Raw genomic sequence first — 26,927 nt, forward strand, 5'->3', positions numbered from 1 at the left:
CCCTTGACTCAACTTTCATTAATTTTCTATCATGAACAAAAGCCCAAAGTCAATAGTCACTCATCTAAGAATATTTAGAGAGATGCATGATACTTGAGTGGTGTTAATACTTTTGGAACTCTAGAATGCACTGTGTCCTATATTCCCAATATGTTAAAACTAGGTGGTGCTGGGTATAGGGGGAGTTGGGGGAAGAGTCCCTCTCTTAGCTATGGCTCCTAACCCTTTTCTAAAATATAACAATACAAAAGAAAAGACAATCAAACTCACAAAAGCTTTTATATAAAAGAGCTCAGCACAACACTACAGACTAAGTTAAACTGATGTTTATAGTTCACTTGGCTAATAGGGATTTTCAATGACTTCGAGATGCTAATTTTGTAAAATAAGCCTCCTGTGGAGACTGGATAAATTAATATTTGGTATTCATCAGTAGATAATGAGGATAACATAGGAGCAGTCAGCTCTGGGCATTGTAGGTCCACTCAGGATGTAACCTAGCAGACCCAGGTGGCCAGGGCAAACTTCCTGCAGGAGGGGTGGCCTTAGGTGAAACCCAAGAAATGGAAACAAGAAGGAAGGCTGTGCCCAGGAAAGGAAGCGAAAGGTAGGAAGACCCTGAGGCCCAGGAAAGTGTGCTGCTTTTAGGTCCCAGGAAGACATTTATTTATTTATTTATTTATTTAATTTATGGCTGTGTTGGGTCTTCGTTTCTGTGCGAGGGCTTTCTCTAGTTGTGGCAAGTGGGGGCCACTCTTCATCGCGGTGCACGGGCCTCTCACTATCGCGGCCTCTCTTGTTGCGGAGCACAGGCTCCAGACGTGCAGGCTCAGTAATTGTGGCTCACGGGCCCAGCTGCTCCGTGGCATGTGGGATCTTCCCAGACCAGGACTCGAACCCGTGTCCCCTGCATTGGCAGGCAGACTCTCAACCACTGCGCCACCAGGGAAGCCCCCAGGAAGACATTTAGACTGACATCACAGCATGGAAACTGGTAAAGGAGGGATGTCAAGAGATGGCAGGCAGTGGACTTGAATCTCATGCATATCAGAAGTTTGTGCAGAAATCCCTCAGGTCCTCAAGAAAGTTAGTCTCTATATTGTGTAGAAAAATAATTCCTGACCCAAGCCTGAATTTTGTTAAAAACATGCAGTACAAGGATTTATACCTTAAATCCTTGCAAAATTCAGAAGCAGATTTTTTTCTGGAGTAAAATTAATGGAGAGGTTTCAGAAATCAGCAATATGTTCCCCGAAAGTGCCCCTCCTCTATACGAAGCCTACTATGGGTCCTGGAGGAGGCACACTGAGACCTCAGGACCAGGGTCTGCTGGGAGGAAGGGGGCAGGAGAAGACCAGAGCCTGATTAGGGGATAGTTCTGGGGTAGGAAAATCCAGAGAGGGAAGCCCAGAGCTATGGGCTTTGTGAGAGACTGTAGTGATTCAGAATTTACATGCCATCCTGGGGCTCATTGCTAGGGCACAAGATACTCAGTCTGTTGTCATAACTCTTAATCTAAACATTGCCACCCCATTCCAGTCTGTGCAGAAAATAAAGGTGGGTCTGCATCAACAGCTGAAGTCTAGTGATGGAAGATACTCATGTTATTGGATAAAACAAGGGCAAAGTATGGAGGCAGAGGCTGACAGCAAGCAGGGCACTGGAGGAAACAGCTACACAAGCTCACCCATACTGTGGAGGGGTTGGACAAGGTATGCGAACGTCATGGCACTGCTCCCCACTTAGGTGGGCAGCCCTTACTATAGCAGCCCTAACCTGGCCCTTGGAGCTAAGAATAAGAAAAGAGTAAGCAAGGCCTGGATTTGAACCCAGCTTGACCCCTTACTAGATGGGTTGATTATTTAATGATTTTGAACCTACCATTTCACCTGTAAAATAAGGATAATAACATCTGCTTTAGTGTAAGAGTCAGTGAGATAACATTAAATACCTTACATAGCAGCTGGCATATATTGCTATACAAGAAGTGATACCTGCAATAACAAAACCAGATAATATCTAAAACCGGTCATTTGTGGAGGGTCACAAATAGTGACAGTGGTCACAGTCCACTACGAGCTGGAAATGTAGTTCTAAGTCCTTTCTGTGACAAGAACTGACTACCAGGATAATGAGACAATCAAATGAAAATAGAATAGCTGACTCTACCCTCAGTTACTAGTAAATACCATCACTGAGAACTGCATGCTACAAACAAGAAAGCTTCTGCATAATAGCTAGATAACCTAATATCCCAGACTGTAATATTTCTAAAAGAATGCTCAGAATAAAGTACTTCACTTATAATGAGGGACAAGCCTGGTTCATGTCATGTAGTAAATGTCATGGTTATTGAAGCAAAGAGATCACAGTGAAAGTTCATCTTATAGATAAACACATGATCAATTTTCAACATTCTATAAAAGTAAAACACAATAATTATTTGTGAATATGTCCTACAACTTGTTATTTCTAATCTGATGAGAAAGAAAGGATCAAAAATCTCATTACAACTCTCTGATAAAATATATTTGCTCTGTATGTGATGTCACTTATTTTGTTACTATTACTATTATTATGATGATTACTGCATTGGTCTCAGATATTTTGCTGTTTTACTGGGTCCTCTATCAAGCCACACTTTTCCTATGTTATACAAAAAACATGAACAGTCAAATCACGGATAAGAAACAGACATGGGGGGCAGCGTTTCCCGAGCACCGGGGGATGCGGCCTGGCCACTGGGGCTGGACTCCTGGGCAGCGCCTGCAGCGGCGCGGGTGGTCATGGGCGCGCAGGGGCTCGGTCGCGGGCTGCCGGGCCATGCAGCGCGGAGTTTGCGGCCGGCTCGCCTCAGCGCTGCGGGGGACACGCGCACAGCCGCCCGCAGTCACCCAGAGGTGTGTGCACGCGTCGGTGTCGCGGCCATCCCCAGACCAGAGTGAGCGGACGTGGGAACCACCCCACGCCTTCGACCCAGCGCTGCTGGAGTTCCTGGTGTGCCCGCTCTCCAAGAAGCCGCTCCGATATGAAGCATCGACAAATGAATTGATTAATGAAGGGTTAAGAATAGCCTATCCAATTATTGATGGGATTCCTAATATGATACCACAGGCAGCTAGGATGACACATCAAAATAAGAAGCAAGAAGAAATGGAGCAGCATTAGATCATATGTAAAAACGACCACACACACAACTAAATTTTCTAAATACCATCCACCTTTTAAAAAGTCAGAGTGGCGGGTAATAAGTGGAGAGGAAGAATGTTTCTGTCTCTTCCTATGTTGACTGTCCTTATTCCATTGGTCTCATTAGCAGGGCTGTTATACTCGGCCTCCGTGGAAGAAAACTTCCCATAGGGCTGCACTAGCACAAGCAGCCTGTGCTTTTACAGTCTGCTCTTGCCGTTCACCATACTCGTTTATGTGTTCTCCCACCTTTGGACTTGGATGGGTATTAAACTCTTCAGGCATAATTAATACAACCAGAGCCAAGATGGTATATCCTAATGATAGGCTTGAGTGTCTGCCTCTGAAAGCTCAACTACATGGAAATACTGGACACCCACTTAATGTGCAAGAAAGATGCTTTGCCTAGCTTCTGTCAGAGGTTTAGGATTAGGGGAGGCTTAAGCTGCAGAGGCTTCTTTATTGTACTTTGGTTCTGCCCTTGTTTTTTGAAGGTTCTTATTTATACCTGGGGTATCAGGAGAAACATTTCAACAGAGGGTCTTGTTGGAAATTAATAGCCCCAGCCATCATCTGATGACTTTATGTCTTATCCCATTCATAATTAAAAGTTACTAATTTGAAATCTTAAAAAACAAACAAACAAACAAACAAAAAAGACATGGTTCATAAACATGGGTAAAGATTTTCAACCTAACTCATAATTTAAAAAAAGATAATAAATACCACTTTTTTTTACTTGATCAGATTGGCAAAGATAAAGAATTTGGTAATACACAAAGTTGGCAAGAATGGATAAACCAGGGCTTCCCTGGTGGCGCAGTGGTTAAGAATCCGCCTGCCAATGCAGGAGACACAGGTTCGTGTCCTGGTCTGGGAAGATCCCACATGCCGCGGAGCAACAAAGCCCATGTGCCACAACTACTGAGCCTGCACTCTAGAGCCCGTGAGCCACAACTACTGAGCCCACATGCCACAACTACTGAAGCCTGCACGCCTAGAGCCTAGGCTCCTCAACAAGAGAAGCCACCACAATGAGAAGCCTGTGCACCACAACAAAGAGTAGCCCCTGCTCGCCACAACTAGAGAAAGCCTGTGTGCAGCAACGAAGACTGAATGCAGCCAAAAATAAATAAATAAATAAATTTATTAAAAAAAAAAAAAGAATGAATAAACCATAATTTAAAAAGACATATGTGGAGACTGGTTCAAGATGGTGGAGTAGAAGGACGTGCGCTCACTCCCTCTTGCGAGAGCACCAGAATCACAACTAACTGCTGAACAATCATTGACAGGAAGACACTGGAATTCACCAAAAAAGACACCCCACATCCAAAGACAAAGGAGAAGTCATAATGAGATGCTAGGAGGGGCGCAATCACAATAAAATCAAATGCCACAACTGCTGGGTGGGTTACTCACAAACTGGAGAACACTTATACCACAGAAGTCCACCCACTGGAGTGAAGGTTCTGAGCCCCACGTCAGGCTTCCCAAACTGGGGGTCTGGCAATGGGAGGAGGAATTCCTAGAGAATCAGACTTTGAAGCCTAGCAGGTTTGATTGCAGGACTTTGACAGGACTGCGGGAAACGGGGACTCCACTCTTGGAGGGCACACACAAAGTAGTGTGTACATCGGGACCCAGAGGACGGAGCAGTTATGCCATAGGAGACTGAACCAGACCTACCTGCTTGTGTTGGAGGGTCTTCTGTGGAGGTGGGGGGTGGCTGTGGCTCACCGTGGGGACGGGGACACTGGCAGTGGAAGTTTCTGGGGGTACTCCTTGGTGTGGGCCTACCCAGAGTCCGCCATTGGTCCCACCAAAGAGCCAGGTGGGCTCTGATGTTGGGTCATGTCAGGCCGGACAGACAACAGGGAGGGAGCCCAGTCCCACCCATAAGCAAACAAGCAGATTAAAGTTTTACTGAGCTCTTCCCACCAGAGCAACACCCAGCTCTACCCACCACCAGTCCCTCCCATCAGGAAACTTGCACAAGCCTCTTAGATAGCCTCATCCACCAGAGGGCAGACAGCAGAAGCAAGAACTACAATCCTGCAGCCTGTGGAACAAAAAACACATTCACAGAAAGATAGACAAGATGAAAAGGCAGAGGGCTATGTACCAGATGAAGGAACAAGATAAAACCCCAGAAAAACAACTGAATGAAGTGGAGATAGGCAACCTTCCAGAAAAAGAATTCAGAATAATGCTGGTGAAGATGATCCAGGACCTCAGAAAAAGAACAGAGGCAAAGATCGAGCAGATGCAAAAAATGGTTAACAAAGACCTAGAAGAATTAAAGAACAAACACCTAGAAGAATTAAAGAACAAACAAACAAAGATGAACAATACAATAACTGAAATGAAAAATACACTAAAAGGAATCAGTAGCAGAATAACTGAAGCAGAAGAACAGATAAGTGACCTGGAAGACAGAATGGTGGAATTCACTGCTGTGGAACAGAATAAAGAAAAAAGAATGAAAAGAAATGAAGACAGCCTAAGAGACCTCTGGGACAACATTAAATGCATCAACATTCACATTATAGGGGTCCTGGGAGGAGAAGAGAGAGAGAAAACATTTGAAGAGGGAGAAAATATTTGAAGAGATTATAATCAAAAACTTCCCTAACATGGGAAAGGAAATAGCCACCCAAGTCCAGGAAGCACAGAGAGTCCCACACAGGATAAACCAAAGGAGAAACATGCCAAGACTCATAGTAATCAAATTGGCAAAAATTAAAGACAAAGAAAAATTACTGAAAACAGCAAGGGAAAAACGACAAATAATATACAAGGGAACTCTCATAAGGTTAACAGCTGATTTCTCAGCAGAAACTCTACAAGCCAGAAGGGAGTGGCATGATATATTTAAAGTGATGAAAGGGAAGAACCTACAACCAAGATTACTCTACCCGACAAGGATCTCATTCACATTCGATGGAGAAATCAAAAGCTTTACAGACAAGCAAAACCTAACAGAATTCAGCACCACCAAACCAGCTCTACAACAAATGCTAAAGCAACTTCTCTAAGTGGGAGACACAAGAGAAAAAAAGGACCTACAAAAACAAACCCAAAACAATTAAGAAAATGGTCACAGGAACATACATATTGATAATTATCTTAAATGTGATTGTATTAAATGCTCCAACCCAAAGACACAGGCTCACTGAATGGATACAAAAACAAAACCTATATATATGCTGTCTATAAAAGACCCACTTCAGACCTAGGGACACATACAGACTGAAAGTGAGGGGATGGAAAAAGATATTCCATGCAAATGTAAATCAAAAGAACGCTGGAGTAGCAATACTCATATCAGATAATATAGACTTTAAAATAAAGAATGTTACAAGAGACAAGGAAGACACTACATAATGATCAAGGGATCAATCCAAGAAGAAGATATAACAATTATAAATATATATGCACCCAACATAGGAGCACCTCAATACATTAGACAAATGTTAACATCTATAAAAGAGGAAATCAACAGTAACATAATAATAGTGGGGGACTTTAACACCTCACTTACACCAATGGACAGATCATCCAAACAGAAAATTAATAAGGAAACACAAGCTTTAAATGACACAACATACCAGATAGATTTAATTCATATTTATAGGACATTCCATTCAAAAACAGCAGATAACACTTTCTTCTCAAGTGCACGCAGAACATTCTCTAGGATAGATCACACCTTGGGTCACAAATCAAGCCTCAGAAAATTTAATAAAATTGAAATCATATCAAGCATCTTTTCTGACCACAATGCTATGAGATTAGAAATCAATTACAGGGAAAAAAACGTAAGAAACACAAACACATGGAGGCCAAACAATACGTTACAAAATAACCAAGAGATCACTGAAGAAATCAAAGAGGAAATCAAAAAATACCTAGAGACAAATTACAATGAAAACACAACAATCCAAAACCTATGGGATGCAGCAAAAGCAGTTCTAAGAGGGAAGTTTATAGCTATACAAGCCTACCTCAAGAAACAAGAAAAATCTCAAATAAACAATCTAACTTTACATGTAAAGGAACTAGAGAAAGAAGAACAAAAAAACCTCGAAAGTTAGCAGAAGGAAAGAAATCATAAAGATCAGAGCAGAAATAAATAAAATAGAAACAAAGAAAACAATAGCAAAGATCAATAAAACTAAAAGATAGTTCTTTGAGAAGATAAAAAAAATTGATAGACTCATCAAGAAAAAGAGGGAGAGGACTCAAATCAATAAAATTAGAAATGAAAAAGGAGAAGTTACAACAGACACCGCAGAAATACAAAGCATCCTAAGAGACTACTACATGCAACTCTATGCCAATAAAATGGACAACCTGGAAGAAATGGACAAATTCTTAGAAATGTATAACCTTCCAAGACTCAACCAGAAAGAAACAGAAAATATGAACAGACCAATCACAAGGAATGAAATTGAAACTGTGATTAAAAATCTTCCAACAAACAAAAGTCCAGGGCCACATGGCTTCACAGGCGAATTCTATCAAACATGTAGAGAAGAGCTAACACCCATCTTTCTAAAACTCTTCCAAAAAATTGCAGAGGAAGGAACACTCCCAAACTCATTCTATGAGACCCCCATCACCCTGATACCAAAAGCAGACAAAGATACTACAAAAAAAGAAAATTACAGGCCAATATCACTGATGAATATAGATGCAAAAATCCTCAACAAAATACTAGCAAACATACTCCAACAACACTTTAAAAGGATCATACACCATGATGAAGTGGGATTTATCCCAGGGATTCAAGGATTCTTCAATATATGCAAATCAGTCAATGTGATACACGATATTAAATTGAAGAAGAACCACCATATGATCATCTCAATAGATGCAGAAAAATCTTTTGACAAAATTCAACACCCATTTATGATAAAAACTCTCCAGAAAGTGGGCATATAGAGGGAACCTACCTCAACATAATAAAGGCTATATATGACAAACACACAGCAAACATCATTCTCAATGGTGAAAAACTGAAAGCATTTCCTCTAAGATCAGGAATAAGACAAGGATGTCCACTCTCGCCACTATTATTCAACATAATTTTGGAAGTCCTGGCCATGGCAATCAGAGAAGAAAAAGAGATAAAAAGAATACAAATTGGAAAAGAAGAAGTACAACTGTCACTGTTTGCAGATGACATGATACTATACATAGAGAATCCTAAAGATGCCACCAGAAAACTACTAGAGCTAATCAATGAATTTGGTAAAGTTTCAGGATACAAAATTAATGCACAGAAATCTCTTGCATTCCTATACGCTAATGATGAAAAATCTGAAAGAGAACTTAAGGAAATGCTGCCATTTACCACTGCAACAAAAAGAATAAAATACCTAGGAATAAATCTACCTAGGGAGACAGGAGACCTGTATGCAGGAAACTATAAGACACTGATGAAAGAAATTAAAGATGATACCAACAGATGGAGAGATATACCATGTTCTTGGATTGGAAGAATCAATATTGTGAAAATGACTATACTATCCAAAGCAACCTACAGATTCAATGCCATCCCTATCAAATTACCAATGGCATTTTTTACAGAACTAGAACAAAAAATCTTAAAATTTGTATGGAGACACAAAAGACCCCGAATAGCCAAAGCAGTCTTGAGGGAAAAAATCGGAGCTGGAGGAATCAGACTCCCTGACTTCAGACTATACTACAAAGCTACAGTAATCAAGGCAGTATGGCACTGGAATAAAAACAGAAATATAGATCAATGGAACAGGATAGAAAGCCCAGAGATAAACCCACGCATATATGGTCAACTAATCTATGACAAAGGAGGCAGGGATATACAATGGAGAAAAGACAGTCTCTTCAATAAGTGGTGCTGGGAAAACTGGACAGCTACATGTAAAAGAATGAAATTAGAACACTCCCTAACACCATACATAAAATAAACTCAAAATGGATTAGAGACCTAAATGTAAGACTGGACGCTGTAAAAGTCTTAGAGGAAAACATAGGAAGAACACTTGTTGACATACATCACAGCAAGATCTTTTATGATCCACCTCCTAGAGTAATGGAAATAAAAACAAAAACAAATGGGACCTAATGAAACTTAAAAGCTTTTGCAAAACAAAGAAAACTACAAACAAGACGAAAAGACAACCCTCAGAATGGGAGAAAATACTTGTAAACAAATCAATGGACAAAGAATTAATCTCCAAAATATATAAACAGCTCATGAAGCTCAATATTAAAAAAACAAACAACCCAATCCAAAAATGGGCAGAAGACCTAAATAGACATTTCTCCAAAGAAGACATACAGATGGCCAAGAAGCACACGAAAATCTGCTCAACATCACTAATTATTAGAGAAATGGAAGTCAAAACTACAAAGAGGTATCACCTCACACCAGTTAGAATGGGCATCATCAGAAAATCTACAAACAACAAATGCTGGAGAGGGTATGGAGAAAAGGGAACCCTCTTGCACTGCTGGTGGGAATGTAAATTGATACAGCCACTAGGGAGGTTCCTTAAAAACTAAAACTAGAATTACCATATGACCCATCAATCCTACTACTGGGCACATACCCAGAGAAAACCATAATTCAAAAAACATATGCACCCCAATGTTCATTGCAGCACTATTTACAATAGCCAGGTCATGGAAGTAACCTAAATGCCCATCAACAGATGAACAGATAAAGCAGATGTGGTACATATATACAATGGAATATTACTCAGCCATAAAAAGGAACAAAACTGGGTCATTTGTAGAGACGTGGTTGGATCTAGAGACTGTCATACAGAGTGAAGTAAGTCAGAAAGAGAAAAAATATTGTATATTGACACATATATGTGGAACCTAGAAAAATAGTACAGATGAACCAGTTTGCAGGGCAGAAATAGAGACAAAGATGTAGAGAACAAACGTATGGACACCAAGGGGGGAAAGTGGCAGTGGGGGGTGGTGGTGTGATGAATTGGGAGATTGGAATTGACATATATACACTAATATGTATAAAATGGATAACTAATAAGAACCTGCTGTATAAAAAATTAAAATAAAATTTAGAAATTCAAAAAAATAATAAAGACATATACCCCAATGTTCATTGCAGCACCATTTACAATAGCCAGGACATGGAAGCTACGTAAATGTCCACTGACAGATGAACGGATAAAAAAGATGTGGTACATATATATAATGGAGTATTACTCAGTCAGAAAAAGAAATGAAATTGGGTCATTTGTAGAGATGTAGATGGACCTAGAATCTGTCATACAGAGTGAAGTAAGTCAGAAAAAATAAACAAATGTCGTATATTGATGCATATATGTGGAATGTAGAAAAATGGTACAGATGAACCTATTTGCAGGGTAGGAATAGAAATGCAGACATAGAGAACCGATGTGTGGACACAGGCTGGGCAGGGCAGGGTGGGATGAATTGGGAGATTAGGTTTGACATAAATACACTACCATGGTTAAAATAGATAGCTAGTGGGAACCTGCTGTATAGCAAAGGGAGCTCAGCCCGGTGCTCTGTGATGGCCTAGTTGGGTGGGATGGGAGGGGGAGGTCCAAGAGGGAGGGGATGTGTGTATGCATATGGCTGATTCACTTCACTGTGTGGCAGAAATTAACACACAACATTGTAAAGCAATTATGCTCCAATAAAAAAAAAAGAAATACATATAATCATTTGATAACAAAAAAAAAGAGTGGATAAAACAAGTAATCTTACATCTTAATGATACAGACCCTTTGTAATACAATTTGTACTACCTATCCAAATTTAAAATGCATATACCCTGAGACCTAATAATTCCATTTCTAGGAATTTAAAGATATCCTCCTACATATGCTTAAATATATATATATATATATATATATATATATATATATATATATATATATATATATATATATATATACACACACACATACATATCCATTGTGGCACTGCTTATTAAAATAACAAAACCCCAAAGAACATAAATGTCCATTAAATCAATAAAGAACTGATTAACTATATACCCATGTAATGAATGCTATGCAGCCATGGATCTATACATCTTAATATGTAAAGAGGTCCAGAAAAAAACGTTTAAAGCACAAAAACAAAATGCAAAACTATCTCTATATGCTCCCATTTGTGAGAAAAAGGGACAGTTATACAGATATATACAATACTCATAAATATATGTATATATATGAATATATATATATACACACACATAGGCATATATAAAATCATAATTCTGGAAAGATATACAAAAACATGGCAGCAGTGTTTGCCCCTGAGCAAGGAGATCCAGGGTCTGCAATAAGAGGGAGATTAGGTTTCATTGTAAGACTCTGCATTTGTATATTTTTGTCATCTGTATATATTAGTTTTTCAATTGCATAAACAGTTGCTTAAAAGGGAAGAATCTAATGGAATAACTTGGAGATATGGGAGCAATAAAACAAGCAAAGTTGACTGAGGTAAATCTAAGATGATGAGTTTTGTAGATTAATCTTGAGGGAAGAGATCTCCAACCTACTGTAGAGGTCTCTCCCTGTTAGTCAACCAAGTCGCACATTTTAATTCACTTACTTTATATAAAACTCTATGGTATATGTACTATTATCATCACTATCACTTTACAGATGACACAGGCAGGTTAAGTGACCAAGATGGCATAGTGGGTGGCCAAATGGAGATGCATACTCAGGTTTCTTGGATGCTAAGCCCACACACACTCTTGGACATCACACACACACTGCACCTCGACCTCTTCTACCAGGGCTCTGAAACCTCTTAATGGCTTGTATGGCTTTGGCAAACTACAATTTCTATTTTATTTTATTTTTATAAAAGTCAAAGCCTCGCCAGATGTGGTTTATACCAAAAAAAAAAAAGATATTTCTGGCACTGGGTACTATCTGTCTTTGTGAATGTGACTCAAATAAGTGAACGATATAATGCTTCACTTGGTAAAGTGGCTTGCCATTTTCTATATATATATTAACTGACTTTCATGTCACAACAGCCTGGAAGAAGAGTCGTCATCAATTTATAAATGAGAATACTAAGGCTTCATTTAGGGACCTGCTCTCCTTGAAGGGGCAGAAACGGGACTGACCCCGGGTCTTTTGAACCTAACTTTAGTGGTCCAAACACACTGCTACACTGAGTGTGAATAACATCTGAAAACTAGCTTAGAGCATGCAGGTGAGGTTTAATTGCAGACTCTTTGATTGCTTGCAGCAGACTTTTCTTTTAGATTCACAGTTCAAAGTTCCTACTCTGTAATATGACCCCAGTCTTCAGTGATGCTTTCTAAATCTTCAAGCTGTTCTGAATTTCAAAAGTTTTGCAACTTTGTAAGCTGAGTTCCAGTGAATTCTTCAGCAGGTTTTTCTTTTAAAACTTTGTTTTTCTCCGTATACTCTTTGTAATCATGGCAATTACTTTAATTGAAAGTTCCAATTACAAAGTTTTTCTTATTACAGGTCTATAAACAAAATATAAAAATATCCACTAGGCACATTCAGCTAGGTTTTCTTTTTATTTATCTCCCCTCTCCCTTTGTCAGTGTTCCCCTTGCCTCAGGTTAAGGGCTGGGCTCTTCACTATTACTGTGAGATGTCCTTCCTGCAAAGGCAGCTGAAACAGGCTATCTGTGGAAAAGAAAAAGAGAGCTGTGCTTTCTGTGCCCAACGCCATTCATGATGATCAGATATGGCTGTGCCTGGAAGGGTTCAATGAACTTTTTAAAAAATATATAACACATTCAAATAATGTTTTTGCAAAAAAAAACCCTGGCAACAGGAAATGTCAACATCGTTAATCATATATTAAGTTTTATTAAAATTAAAACTCCGAAATAATTAGCTTCTGCTGCTTCCCAAGTGGTAATTATAGACCATCAGGAAGTATCACACTCTCTTGAATTTCCTCCTTTAAACATTAAATGCTAAAGATAAAACATTATTTTAAAAATAATCTTTTAGATTTTAACTATGGGAATATAAACAATACTTCCTGGGCACTGGGCTAATCAAATCTCTCATAATTCAGGAAATTTGAATTTTACTTCACTCAGTGGTGAAATTAAGATGTTAATAAGTGACATTTCAAATGAAAGAGTTCAGAAGCATAAAAATATCTATATTTAAATTTTTGAAGATTTTTCTTTCATTTAAAATTCAGCATTTATCTTCCATTCCCAATTATTATTAAACATTATTTATTCAATGCTAGTTAGAAAAAATATGTGTTAGATTACTCTATTATATTTTAGCAATCCTTCAGCGGGTTTCTTTTTCTACCCCACTTCCATATTTTTAAGTATATAATCTATAACCTTCAGTTTCTTCTCTCATGATCCCCAGTTATTCTCGCAAAATGAATTCCACCATGGGGGGATAATAAATTTATCTAGATAGTACATATTATCTCAATGAACAGTGTATTGTTAAATAATACTAAACAGTATTATAACAGTATTAAAAACAACATTGTTTTTACATGGAAACTATTGCCCATCAAAAAAGAGTAGCTGCTCAGTCCTGATGTGTGAAACACTATAAGACACAAAGAGAGGAAAACAGATGGCGACCCTTGTTCTCAGGGAGTTTTTTATCTTTGATGGGACAACATAAAAATAGAAATGCTGACAGCACCAGCTAGAGGCCAAATCTGCCATTAAAGAGATGAAATGGCCTTGAATTTGTGGAAGGGGGCAAAGGAGTGAGATGCAGGTGGGGTATCTCAGCCCAGGTCCCTGGGAAAATGCAAATACCCTTACAATGAGTAAAGGCTCAAAACAGAAAGAAAACAGCATGTCGTGAGTACCTAACTGATATCAAGCAAGGTTCTAAGTGCTCTACATTAACACTGTGTGGGTAGAAAGAGCTAGACTAGTTGGTGCACAAGGAGAGAAGATGACAAGAGAGGAATCACGGCCTGAGCTAGGGATTTTGGAATCACTTGACGAGAGGTAGAGGTGAAATCATAGGAATGACTCTCTGCCAAAGCTGAGAGTAGGAAATGAGAAAGAACAAGATTTGAATATTGCCTGTCTCTGTAAGTGGGCAATGAAAAGGTTATGAGAAATTGAATATATGAATGGACAAAAGCCAGATCATATATAAAAACAGAATTCAGACCCACAAAGTGCAGCAACCTGACCAAGAAACCAACCTCTTATCTATGATAACTAGCCCAGGAATCCAGCCTGTATAGGTCAGACATATAGAAAGTCAGACTACTATCTCTAGTGACAATCCACAAAGCCAAACAATAACTTCTGCAACCAAAATGACCAGGACTTGATTAATAACTGATAGCTTCCTTAATTTTTGTCCATGCTTCCAACTTAGAATCAACCAGAGAGAGATAAATATGCTCCCTTAGTCCATCACATAGGATGCCTCACTTCTAACAAAGTTAGCTCACCTCCAGCATCCCCAGGCCAACAGCTTCCAATAAGGGCACACCTGAAGCCTTCCTTTTTCCACTGTAAAGCTTTCCCCCTCCTCTGCTTGACTTCGAGCCTCTACCAAATGCAACTGATAGTGACTGACTCCCTTACTATAGTAAGCTCTGAATTTGGTTGGTCTTAATTTATTTCCACAAGATTATTGGCATAGACAGAGATGGTTAGCTTTGGAAAAGGCAAGAGAAATCTCTTCCTCTGAATAAAAATGGGAGGAGGGAAGGATGAGTGAAGACACTTGGGGATTCTGAGTTGGCAAGAAAGATGAAGGAGTTTTACCAGGTGGATGCCATTTCTCAATTAAAGTAATCTCTAACCAGAGATTCAGGAAAAGTAAGGTTAGGGCTGTAAGTAAGTGAAAGAAGTTTAGAACTGGGGAAAGACAAGGGGGAGCGAATAAGAAATGGGTAAAATGCCCAGAGCAATCTACAGACTTAATGCAATCTCTATCAAAATTACCATGGCATTTTTCACAGACCTAGAACAAATAACCCTCAAATTTATATGGAATCAAAAAATTCCCTGAATAGCCAAAGTAATTTTGAGAAAAAAGAACAAAACTGGAGGTATAATGCCCCCAGAGTTCAGACTATACTACAAAGCTACAGTAATCAGAACAGTATGGCACTGGCACAAAAACAGGCACATAGATCAATGGAACAGAATAGAGAGCCCAGAAATAAACCCACACATTTGTGGTCAATTAATCTATGACAAAGGAGGCAAGAATAAACAATGAGGAAAAGACATTCTCTTCAGTGGGTGGTGCTGGGAAAACTGGACAGCTACATGTAAAAGAATGAAATGAGAACATTTTCTTATACAATATACAAAAATAAACTCAAAATAGGTTGGAGACTTAAATGTAAGACCAGATACCATAAAGCTCCTAGAAGAAACCATAAAGCTCCTAGAAGAAAGCATAAAGCAGAACACACTTTGACATAAATAGATGCAATATTTTTTTGGATCTGTCTTCTAAAACAAAGGAAACAAAAGCAAAAATAAACAAATGAGACCTTATTACACTTTAAAGCTTTTGCACAGCAAAGGAAACCACTGACAAAACAAAAAGATTACCTACTGAATGGAAGAAAATATTTGAATGTGATATGAACAATAAGGGGTTAATATCTGAAATATATAAACAGCTCATACTACTCAACATCAAAAAAAATAACCCAATTAAAAAATGGGCAGAAGTCCTGAACAGATATTTTTCCAAAAGGACATGCAGATGGCCAACAGGCACATGAAAAGATGCTCAACATCACTAGTCACTAGAGAAATGCAAATCAAAACCACGAGACACCTCACACCTGCCAGAACAGTTATCATCAAAAAGAACACAAATAACAAACATTGGCGGGCTTCCCTGGTGGCGCAGTGGTTAAGAATCTGCCTGCCAATGCAGGGGACACGGGTTTGAGCCCTGGTCCGGGAAGATCCCATATGTCACAGAGCAACTAAGCCCGTGCACCACAACTACTGAGCCTGTGCTCTAGAGCCCGCAAGCCACAACTACTGAGCCCGCGAGCCACAACTACTGAAGCCCGTGCACCTAGAGCCCGTGCTCTGCAACAAGAGGAGCCCCCGCAATGAGAAGGCTGCACACCTCAACGAAGAGTAGCTCCTGCTCACCACAACTAGAAAAGCCCGTGCGCAGCAACGAAGACCCAATGCAGCCAAAAAAAAAAAAAAAAAAAAATTGGCGAGGATGTGAAGTAAAGGGAACCCTTGTACACTGTTGGTGGGACTGTAAATTGATGCAGCCACTATGGAAAACAATATGGAGGTTTCTCTAAAATAGAACTACCATGTAACCCAGCAATTCCACTCCTGTGTATATATCCAAAGGAAACAAAAACACTAATTCAAAAACATACATGTACCCCAATGTTCACAGCAGCGTTATTCAAAATAGCCAAGATACAGAAGCAACCTAAGTAACCATCAACAGATGAATGGATAAAGAAGATGTGAGATATATATATATACATCCCATTATATATATAACTCACATCCCATTATATATATAACTCAGTCATAAAAAAGAATGGGGTTTTGCCATTTGCAACAACGTGGACAGACCTGGACGGTATTATACTTAGTGAAATAAGTCAGATGAAGATAGACAAATACTGTATGTTATCACGTGGATGTGGCATCTAAAAATTAAAACTAATGAATATAACAAAACAGAAACAGACTCACAGATATAGAGAACTAGTGGTTACCAGTGGGGAAAGGGAAGTGGGGAGGGGCCAGATAGGGTTAAGACATTAAGAGGTACAAACTAATATGTATAAAGTAAATAAACTACAAGGATATATTGTACAACACAGGGAATATAGCCAATATTTTATAATAACCTTAAATGGAGTATAATCTATAAAAATATTTAATCATTATGTTATATACTCAAAATGAATATAATATTGTAAATCAATTATACTTCAATTAAAAAAATAAATGGGTAAATTGGCTCTTTTTTGTTTAATATAGTGGATTAAACGTAAGTGCTATCTCCTCTCTTTCTAGAGATTCTAGAATATTCTGTAATAAATGGATATTGGCATTAAAAAAAGGAAAAAAATACATCAAGAAAGTTATAAAGGAAATAGGTTCATTGTGAGCTAAAACAGAGAAACTAGGAGAGAATGTAAAATAAAAGTTCTAGAGCCAGTTTTTGCTTTTACTCCACCTTTTATCATTACTGTTTGTTTAGTACATTAGGAATCTATTTGTAGTACCAGGTGCTCTAGGCTTTTAAATTCTTTCATGTTTCCTTGGGGGTGGGGGTGTAGACAAATGTTTCTCTTTCTTTTTAGACAGTCAGAATAAGTGCTCAGATGTCAAATATGAAGCCAAAAACCAAGTCTCCTAAATTTGGGAGCAACACTAATTTAAAAACACAGTTGGGCTTGTCAATATAAACCATGGTAGATCAAAGTGAATATAAATAAAGGAAAAAACTTGTAGTTTAAGGAGAGGATAAAAAATGGATGAAAAACTTCCTTATTTTGGAGCAAAGTTAAATGGAACTTAAAAGGGGACTGCAAACACCTGCAATGAACTTATGTCCCTTAATAAAAAGAACAGTCAAAAAAAAATACTGTTATGGCCTATATGGGAAAAGAATCTAAAAAAGAGTGGATATATGTATATGTATAACAGATTCACTTTGCTGTACACCTGAAACTAATACAACGTTGTAAATCAACTATACTCCAAAAAAAACTAAAATTTAAAAAAGAACAGTCAACATTTATTGTGCATTTATTATATGACAGATATGAAAGGTACTTGTATTAACATATTTAGTCCTTACAGAAACCTTTCAAGTAGGACATAATAACTGTCTTCATTATATAGCTGAAGAAAATGTGGTATAGTAAAACTGAGAAACTTGCCCAAAATTGCAATTCTCCTAAGTGATACAGCCAAATTCAAACCCAGGAAATTTGGCTCCTATAGTCCATTTTCTTATTCCTATAATATGAAAGGAAGGAAAGGAAAGAGGATGAAGGAATATTGCTCAGTCACAAAAGCAATTTAAAAAGCTTTTCCTCTGGTGTCATTGTTATCTATCACCAATACCCTTGCGGGACAATCTAATGAAACCCTTAAGCTTGGGTTTTGATATTTAATAGAATCCTCCATGAAAGGAACCAGGGCTCATTAGAGAGTAGACAGTACCATGTCTCAGAGCCAGAAAATTCAAAATGGGACTAGAAGAGCTTCTTGCTGCCAGAAAGCAAGGCTGCTCTCAGAGATATCTGGAATCATGTCCAAAAGACATTGCACATGTATAAAAGACAGCTCCTACTAGCCAAGAATAAAAATTGGGGCATTAAAAGGGAAAACAATGACTAAAGTCTATTGGAGCAAGTTGTGTCTGTTTAGATAGCTCTAAGGTCATGATACTAAATGAGAAAGTACAAAATACTAGGAGGTGATTGTCAGTGCATAAAGATGTCTCTCAATACTATCTTCTGGAAATGTTACATATTGATGATACAAATGATATATGTCCTATACTGGAGCTGCAACTGAGTTATTAATAGAAATATAGATATAGCTATGGATATAGTGTATTATTTTAAGTAAGTATATAATGGATCAGAGGAAGAAATTCAGAAGACAAAGATGTGAAAAACATAAAATAGAGAAGCCAGCTTTGTAATAGAGAAATTGTAAAATTTAGAAAATATACATAGAGTGTGTGTGTGAAGGGATGCCCTATTACGGCCCTTACTATTCTTTCTGTAGCCAAACCTTGGTGGTCTAGGCCACCCCTTATTAGAGAACCGCTATGGCAACTTATACATTAATTACCCAGCCTAAAATATTACACATGTCACATTTTAAACAGACCCAAGTCCATTCACATTAGGGTGAAAGGAAATTACTGGGTTCAGGAATAGTGGGGATTATATACGTAGACCAAGTTGGTCCCTCCCCTTCATGCTTCAGACCCAATGGGCACGGCTAAAATGGATAGGCAGATTTGTGGGCAAGAGTGAGCCCAACCAGGGCAGTAGTCACCCAGACACAGAACTGATTTAGAAGGATGACAGGCAAGTGGGAGGAAGTACAGGAGCAAGGGCTGCTGTAATTATCTGGATAGAATAGGTGGCAAGCGTCCATCAATATGTTTAGAAGTCAATGACAGCCCACCCAAAATTCTATGTTTACTCAGCTTGTTTAATGAGGGTTTACAGAAGTTAGTTACCATGTTATGGGAATTGGGTCTGAGATGGAGGAGGAGCAGGGTGCAAACTCGTTCTGTGTGAATTTATCCAGGAGGTGTGGTAGAGAAAAGTCCCTCTTCTAGTAAGTGTCTAATGATCTCTCTAATAAGTGGGGCAGTAACAATCCAAAACAACTGAGGTAGGATTTTTCCAGGAGAGGAGAGATAGATGTAGCTGTAAAATGAAAAATGGAGGCCTGTCATCTGAATGGGTGAGAGTTCCAAGGTGAGCAGGTGTTCTGCGTGTGAGCAGAACTGGGAGGTAAGTTCCAGCATCTCCACTGGTCCCTGAGGATGTGACACGTGGGAGACTTCACAGTGCATGGTTACCTCTTGCAGGAATGGTGCAAAATAATAATTAGGCACACTCGTGAATCATAAAATAGCAAAAACACAGGATGTATACAATCTAAACTGGCAGTTGAAGCCATTCTTGACTCTCGTGTCGCCCCAGAGGCCACTGAAATATAATTTCTTAGTGAAAACTAGAAATTTTGCCTTTCACCCCCTCAGGTAATCAAGTGACGTGGAGGTTTATATTTATAGAGACTGAATCAGCAATTAAAAACACACTGGGAAATGAGGGAAAGTACACATAAATTCAGTACAAAGAGACAGAGAAATAGGTCAAAGTCACTTACTGAGGTCAAAAGATCTTGCTTCTGGGCATAACAACTGAGGTTGGTTGAAAGGCACTTTGGAAGATAAGTTTAGAGCAGTTATTTTATCGATTTGTATGGAAAACTATAATCAAGGGTATCATTATTCTACTATTAGTACAGTATTATAGAAGCTAAGTAATAAAAAGAGGAAGAGAAATAAAATAAGAAGTCAGGAAAAAATAAATCACAAATAGGACATTATTTATAAGGAGATACATTTTTTTTAGAAAGACATATAAAAGTTGGGAAAACACTGAGGGGGCAGTATGATTTGGAGTGGGAAACTTTCAGAGGACAGAAAGGTATCTAGGCTAGTTAGTAGAGATAAAATGAATTCAAGTAATATATTTAGAAAAGAGTGCACTGGATGAGGAGACCTTGGAAAGAGGCTGTCAAAACAGTGTGAAGCCGCTGACAGACTGCAGAATGTCTTGTATTCTTTCAACTTTCAGGAGCGAGGAGAGCTACAAACACAGAAGGAGCTTAATTACAAGGTAGTTAGATCTCAGCAAAGGTTGCACTGAGCAAGCAGCGCTCTTTATGATAATGACACCATAAGGAGAACATAAAGAGAAAACTATGTGAGTGAAGTAAATGGTAATTGGAAGCTGAGCATCATGTGACCTCCTCAGTGCCACCTTGAGGGTAGACAGAGTCTAGAAAGGTTATGATGGGAAAAGGTCATGAGAGGAGGACTGGAACTTTGTATAGAAGGACTAAGTTGAGACTGGCATGCTAGAGCTCCTGCAGATTGGCAGTTTTGCCTTCTGGTCTGTATCAGCTCCAGCATACTCAGTGGGTGCATCTCCAGATGATGTCACTTATTTTACTGGGGGCACTCCTGCCTGGAGGAACCTAGGACTGAAGGACACGGAACTCACTCTCTGCAGGCTGCTGGGGGGTTGGAGCAATGGTTAAGTCTGCCCTGAGGACAAGAATGGGTGGAACTAGGAGTCAACCAGTTTAAGAACTGGCAGCATGGTTGAGACACAAGATCCAAGGAGGCAAGTAAGACTACATCATGCTACAGGAAGTATCGCAGACACACTGGTCATGGCCTAGCAAATGGATAAAAAGAAAATTACAACAGAAGGGGCTGATAGTATAGGAGGAGGTTTAGGGAACTGAGAGACTGAATATGCAAATAAGTAATGGCCAGTCCATATATATATAATCAGTATATATATATACTGATTTGCATATATATATATATGCAAATCAGTAATGGCCAGTCCATATATACATATATATAAAGTAGAACTCTGAGTCACAGCCTGCAGCAACCTGCCCAGGAAACCAACTTCTTATCTACAATAACCAGCCCAGCCTGCTGTAAGTCAGAATTATAGGAAGTAGGATTGCTATCTCTAGTAATAATCCAGGAGGCTAAACAATAACTTCTGAAACCAAAATGGCCATAACTTAATAACTGCCAGCTCCCCTAATTTTTGTCCCTACTTCCAACTTAGGACCAACCAGAGAAAGCCAAATATGTACCCCTAACCCATCACGTAGGATGCCTGCTTCTAGTTAGCCCACCTCCAGCTCCCCCAGGCCAACGGCCTCCAGTCAGGCCACACCACTATGAAGCTTGCCCCCTCCTCTGCCTGCCTCTGAGTCTCTGCTGAAACACAAATGACTGAGGCGAACTGACTCGCCATAGCAAGCTCTGAATAAATAGCATCTGTTTTCATGTTTACTTCGCTCATTCTCATATGTTTGTTCTCTTTGTTTACCTCCACAGAACTAAAGACTAACTAAAATCAAGATAAAGAGTAGATTCAGGATGAGTGCCAAAATGGGGGGAATAGGAAGCTAGCTGTGAATAGAGAAGGGGGATTCTGCACTCTTAGGAAGGGACAGGGAGAGGACTGACATTTATATATTGCTTGTTATGAGTTTCCTGCAGCTTGGTTATGGGTTTATATGACTTACTGAAGCCTCATAAAACCCTGTGAGAGAGATTTTTTTTTAATACACCATTTTTAAGGGAAATAAAACTAAAATAGTTTTCATAACTTATCAGGAGTGGAGTGGCGTCCAAGGCCAGGTTTCCTCTTTCCACTCTGTCAGGCCACTCCCCCAAACCTCCTCTGACTTTCCCACTGCACTTTCGACCACAGAGAATCACCATGTTTGTCTCATGAACTACGGTGTAACTCCTTGTTCAGTCCTTTGTTGTTCTGCAAAAAGGTGATGAATGACATAATTATGTTAATATCTTGCCCAAGTTTACAGAGTCAGTAAGTGGTAGAATATAGATTTGAATCCAGATCTTTCAAATTTCAAAGTCCATGGTCTTTCACTACATTAGGCTACCTGGGAGGTGGAGTAGTTTGCTAGCAGGTGCAAAGGCAAAGTGGACATTAAATTTATTGACCTGAGGTGGTTAAAAACAGTAAGGCTAGGGTACTGGAAGTAAATTTTACAGTTACTAAGGACAGTGGCAAGGGATGGGACTGGTGGCTGGAAGATCTATTAGCCAGGCACAAAAGAAGGAGAGAGAGAGTCCTGGTAGAAGGTAATGTTGCCTATAGTGATAAGGAGACAGTGGCTGATGTAAGAAAAGTTCGTCAAATTAAAATGAGAATGACTGAGGGAAGATGGTGGGGCAATGGACTGTCCCACTGGATACTGGGACTGGATTGGGGTGTAAGGAATTGCAGTTGCCCTGCCTCCACCCTGTGCTTTGGAGAGAGGAGAAAAAGCAGAAGCTTCTCAGGATGTTAGGAGAAAGCCAGATGCCACCCGGGCAGATATACAAATGTGCCTATTACAAGGCTGAGAATGTAGGAGAACAGAAATGCAAGACATAGGGGAAGAGACTGTAGAAGAGAGGAAGATCTGGAGGGGCTGCAAGTTCTGGAAAAGACAGTTGCATGTAGGGGTGCAACAAAGTAATCAGGGTAGTGATTCCAACTACTCAGGGGAAAGGAAGCAGGAGCATAGTTGGTAATTGGGAGAATATGTTCTAGATGGAGGGAGAAGCAATGTTGGGTCATCAGGATTTAGTTATTGACTGAGACAGAAGAAATAACCAGACCGAAATTCCAGTTGTATGAGTTAAAAAATCAAAATTAGATTAAGTTATAGCTTCCCCCAAAATGAAAAGAGGCATAATTCGAAGGCCCCCAACTTTTTTGTTGAAAACTACCAATGTCTGGCAATGTTTGTTAAAAGGCCCTGGGTATTTTGTCTTAAGGAAGTCATCATAGTTTGACCTTTACAAAGTTACTTTCTAGGTTCTGGGGTTTGCCATTTAAAGTACTCAGCAGTCTTCATTGCAGGTGCGGTGAGAGAGAGCGGCAGAGGCATTCTACTGAGGAAGTATGAGTCACTGGCCCCTTGCCCACAGAATGTTTACGTTTGTCAGGTAACAGGATTAGCACAAGGTATTGATGCAGATGGAGTGATCAGGAGGAAGACGATGACGACCTGCTGTTTTTCTACTGCTTTCCTTATAATCCCAATATAATTTTTCTCCCAAATTCAGTCTGGGAAACAAACATATTTAGGAACACCTATCTAACATGAAGGAATAAATCTAAGATGTATACTGATTTCTCTCTTGTATCCTTTGTTCTGTATAATACTGTTGCCTGGTTATTAAGCTATAATGTATCATGGGTTAAAAAAAACAAAATTTCAATTGTCTTTTCCAGATTTTTTTTTTTTCTGTCAGACATTCAACCCTCAAGGCAAAATATCCAGGATAAAAACTCACATATACATTACGAGGCTGTGGTTGACCTTTTAAGCTAGAAGAGAGGGGCACTTTGACTAATGCTTTCCAAAGGGAAAAATAACATTTAAAATTCATTATAAGCTCTAATTTATAATAACCATTGTAATTTTATGGCCTCACTTTGGCTTTGCAGCAACATGTACATAAAAATAAGCCTCTTACTTCTCTGCCCCCTCTTGGTACTTTTCTACATTCTCCTACCAACCTCAAAAAATAAAGTAGGGTTCAGGGAAGAGTTGGATGAAGAGATTTATGTGGATAAAACCATGCTGTGACTGCTCTGCAGTCAGAAGTGACCCTAGGGAAATGTTATTTAATGTACTTGAAGAGAAAAAAATACAGAAATATAATGGTAAAGTAGTTGTAATTTCTGGATTAAAAATAAACTTTGTGCTAAATTGGGACAGACTGAGGAGACCTGTGTCTTCTCATAGACATGCTTATTTATTTAATCCCTAATTTTAAGTGGGAATTTTTCCTGAGATGTGCGTTTAACTTCTAATTGAAATAACAACTAGCACGGTGTCCTTTGTCCATTGGGGCCTTCATTTGTGCCAAGCTCATTATGGAACAAATCAAAACCTCATACACAGACGTGTCCAGGATGCAGATTGTTACAAAATTTCATTTTGTCAACCACTCCTTTGTACAGAATATGCCCAAACTGTAAAGTGAATTAAATCATTACTCATTTTTATTCCCTTGGTCTAAATAAAAGTAAGAGCATCAGTGGACAGTGAGTCATGTCTCGGTTTAACCCAGTGGGCACTTGGGTGACCATGTGTGTTTGTGATATTTTTCTCTCCACTCTCCAGGACCCTCTTTGACTTTCTCACCCACTCCCTAAAAGAGAATTTTTAAATTTTTGTTTGTTACCTCTTACCGACATTTATTTTGACAATTTTTTTCTGAGAGCCCATCCTCATCCTCTCCCATGATGTCCACGGCTGAAAATATCAATGCAACGAGAATGGCAAAGCAGCACACCAGTGCAAAGATCACGATGCACTTCTGCTGGGACTGCAAGAGAGAAAGAAGAAAAAGAAAAGTAAGTAAAGCAGCTTTTGCTTAGGAAACTCAACATGCGGCAGCTTTTCAGAGTTCCAGGCAAAACCCTTTGGGGAATAATTAGTTTTGTCACTGCCAGAGAAGGGCTGCTCTCTGGGTGAAATGCCTAAGACCTTTATGCTTATTCCTCAACATAGCTTTCAAATCCCTGCCAAATATGTAGAATCTATTAAATAATGTAGGTGCTGCATCAAGATTTTCAAACGAATTTGCTCTTCTTCTTTCTAATCAAAGGTAGTCCAGAAAAGATCACTACAAGACCCATTATTGCAAATTAAAAATGAAACACAGGGTGGCTCAATAATTATTCTCTGTCCCCTGTTATTACCACCATTTTCCAAACTCTACGCAAACTGCATTCAAACTCTGTATCTTCTTGCTTTTCCCATCTCATCTTCCTCTAAGATATTTATGGCGTGATGACTTCAGGAAAGATGCTCTTGTGGTCAGTATGAATTCTGCACTTTGATCAGAAAATTAAATCTATCAGATCCCAGCATCATGGGTCATTAGGCAACGTCATTCATTTCAAAACACTGAATAAAATCTTAACCAACATTCACACTCTTGATATGGTTTTCACTTAGAAACACAAGCTCAAGTTCCAGGTGGTCAAAGAAAATCACGTCCTTATCTTTAGGCCCAAGTGTTGGAATTCAAGACATCCCTATCTCCAGGGGTTCACGGTCAAAGGTGGCATAAGATAAGGCCACGTTAACTAGGCAAAGCCATGACCACTGGGACAAATAATTTTGCCTGCTTTCAATTTATTAGGTAAATCTGGATGCGGAGGAGAGGAGAAAGAAGAATTTTTTTAAGTCTTTGTGCAGCTTCTAGGAACTATTTTCAGAAGGGGTAAGGGTGACCTTTGACCAGGCAGCCAGAAGCACTTTCTTAGTGATGGGATACATACATACACAGACATGCGTGCACATGCGTACACACACACACACACACACACAAATTTCAGAGCTTTGTTACAACCAGCTGGCTTTGTCTCCTCCTACCACCCTCCTGCCCTTCATCCCTGTAGCCGCATAGTCTCCAAAGAATCAAGGAACCTCCTAAAGTCCAGTTTGTCCAGGGGCAGCCTCAGGTTACAGATTACAGAGAAAGACGTAGTTGGGAAATAATGTTGTCTCTGTGACCAGGCACTACAGATCAAATGGTTGTTCCCTTGTAGTGTTTTCTCATCCTCCCTCAGGTCTTCTCTCATAGTAGAACCTATTCCAAGTCCATTCTTGCCTGTCATTATGCTCTTCTCCGACTGGCACACTCAGAGAGGAAGTGGGGGAAAGCCCAAGGAAGATACACCATTGTTCTTTAACCCTAGGCTCTGGGTTTCTCTAAGGCATGGATTGTTTTATTGTTTCCATCCACAAGCAATGAGCAAAGAGCCTAACAAACAGAAGGTGCTCAAGAGATAGTTATTGTATAAACAAATACAGAGTGAATGAATGAAATGAAAATCACAATGAATATTTCTCAGGATGGAGAGCAACTAGAGGTATTTACCTCAGTGACCTTCCTGAAAATGGGTTTATTTCCACACTTTGGTGATTGTAAATCTTATAGCTCATTCTTTTTCACTCTTTGTGGGAGCTAGAGGCAATTCATGGGCCATGCTTACCAACTCTGTAAAACTCTGCAGAATAGGTTATGCAATCTTGCTCCTTTACTTGGCATTCATCTCCAATTCTTCAGTAATTTTATCTTTAAGAAGCAGCACAGTAAACCAGTTGAAGGCTCAGACTTTGGAACAAGATTGCCTGGACTCTGCCACTTACTGGTTGTATGCACTTGGGCAAGTTATTTAGTCTTTATGCTTTAGATTCCTTGTCTGTAAAATGGGCATCATAATAATAATAACAACAACTGCCTTTATGGGGCTGTTATTAAAAATTAACTTAAATGAGATACTTTATGTAAATTACTTAGAACAGTACCTGAAAAATAAATAGCACTAAATGAGTGTTTGCTGTTGTTAGTATATCGTAGTATATGCATCTC

At 39.2% G+C, this 26,927-nt stretch overlaps 2 protein-coding genes and 1 pseudogene across 2 annotated transcripts in view; 2 read left to right on the forward strand and 1 right to left on the reverse strand.

The window, feature by feature from the left end:
- PLD5 (phospholipase D family member 5) overlaps window positions 1–26,927 on the reverse strand; it is a 473,589-nt gene that overhangs the window by 248,950 nt on the left and 197,712 nt on the right. The window contains exon 2 of the mRNA XM_059905181.1: window positions 24,733–24,869. Within this exon, the coding sequence (XP_059761164.1) occupies window positions 24,733–24,869 (137 nt within the window). The remainder of the gene's footprint in view (window positions 1–24,732; window positions 24,870–26,927) is intronic.
- On the forward strand, window positions 2,824–3,168 carry LOC132353752 (protein preY, mitochondrial-like). The gene has a single exon (XM_059905162.1). It carries the CDS (start codon window positions 2,824–2,826, stop codon window positions 3,166–3,168), a length of 345 nt encoding a protein of 114 aa, XP_059761145.1.
- LOC132353762 (phosphatidylinositol N-acetylglucosaminyltransferase subunit Y-like) lies at window positions 3,265–3,480 on the forward strand (annotated as a pseudogene).

Source organism: Balaenoptera ricei, chromosome 1 (assembly GCF_028023285.1).
Source record: "Balaenoptera ricei isolate mBalRic1 chromosome 1, mBalRic1.hap2, whole genome shotgun sequence".
Lineage (NCBI taxonomy): Eukaryota > Metazoa > Chordata > Mammalia > Artiodactyla > Balaenopteridae > Balaenoptera > Balaenoptera ricei.

What these genes read in the sequence shown, in the direction of transcription:
- LOC132353752 (XM_059905162.1), top strand. Translation starts at nt 2,824, where the DNA reads ATGCAGCGCGGAGTTTGCGGCCGGCTCGCCTCAGCGCTGCGGGGGACA.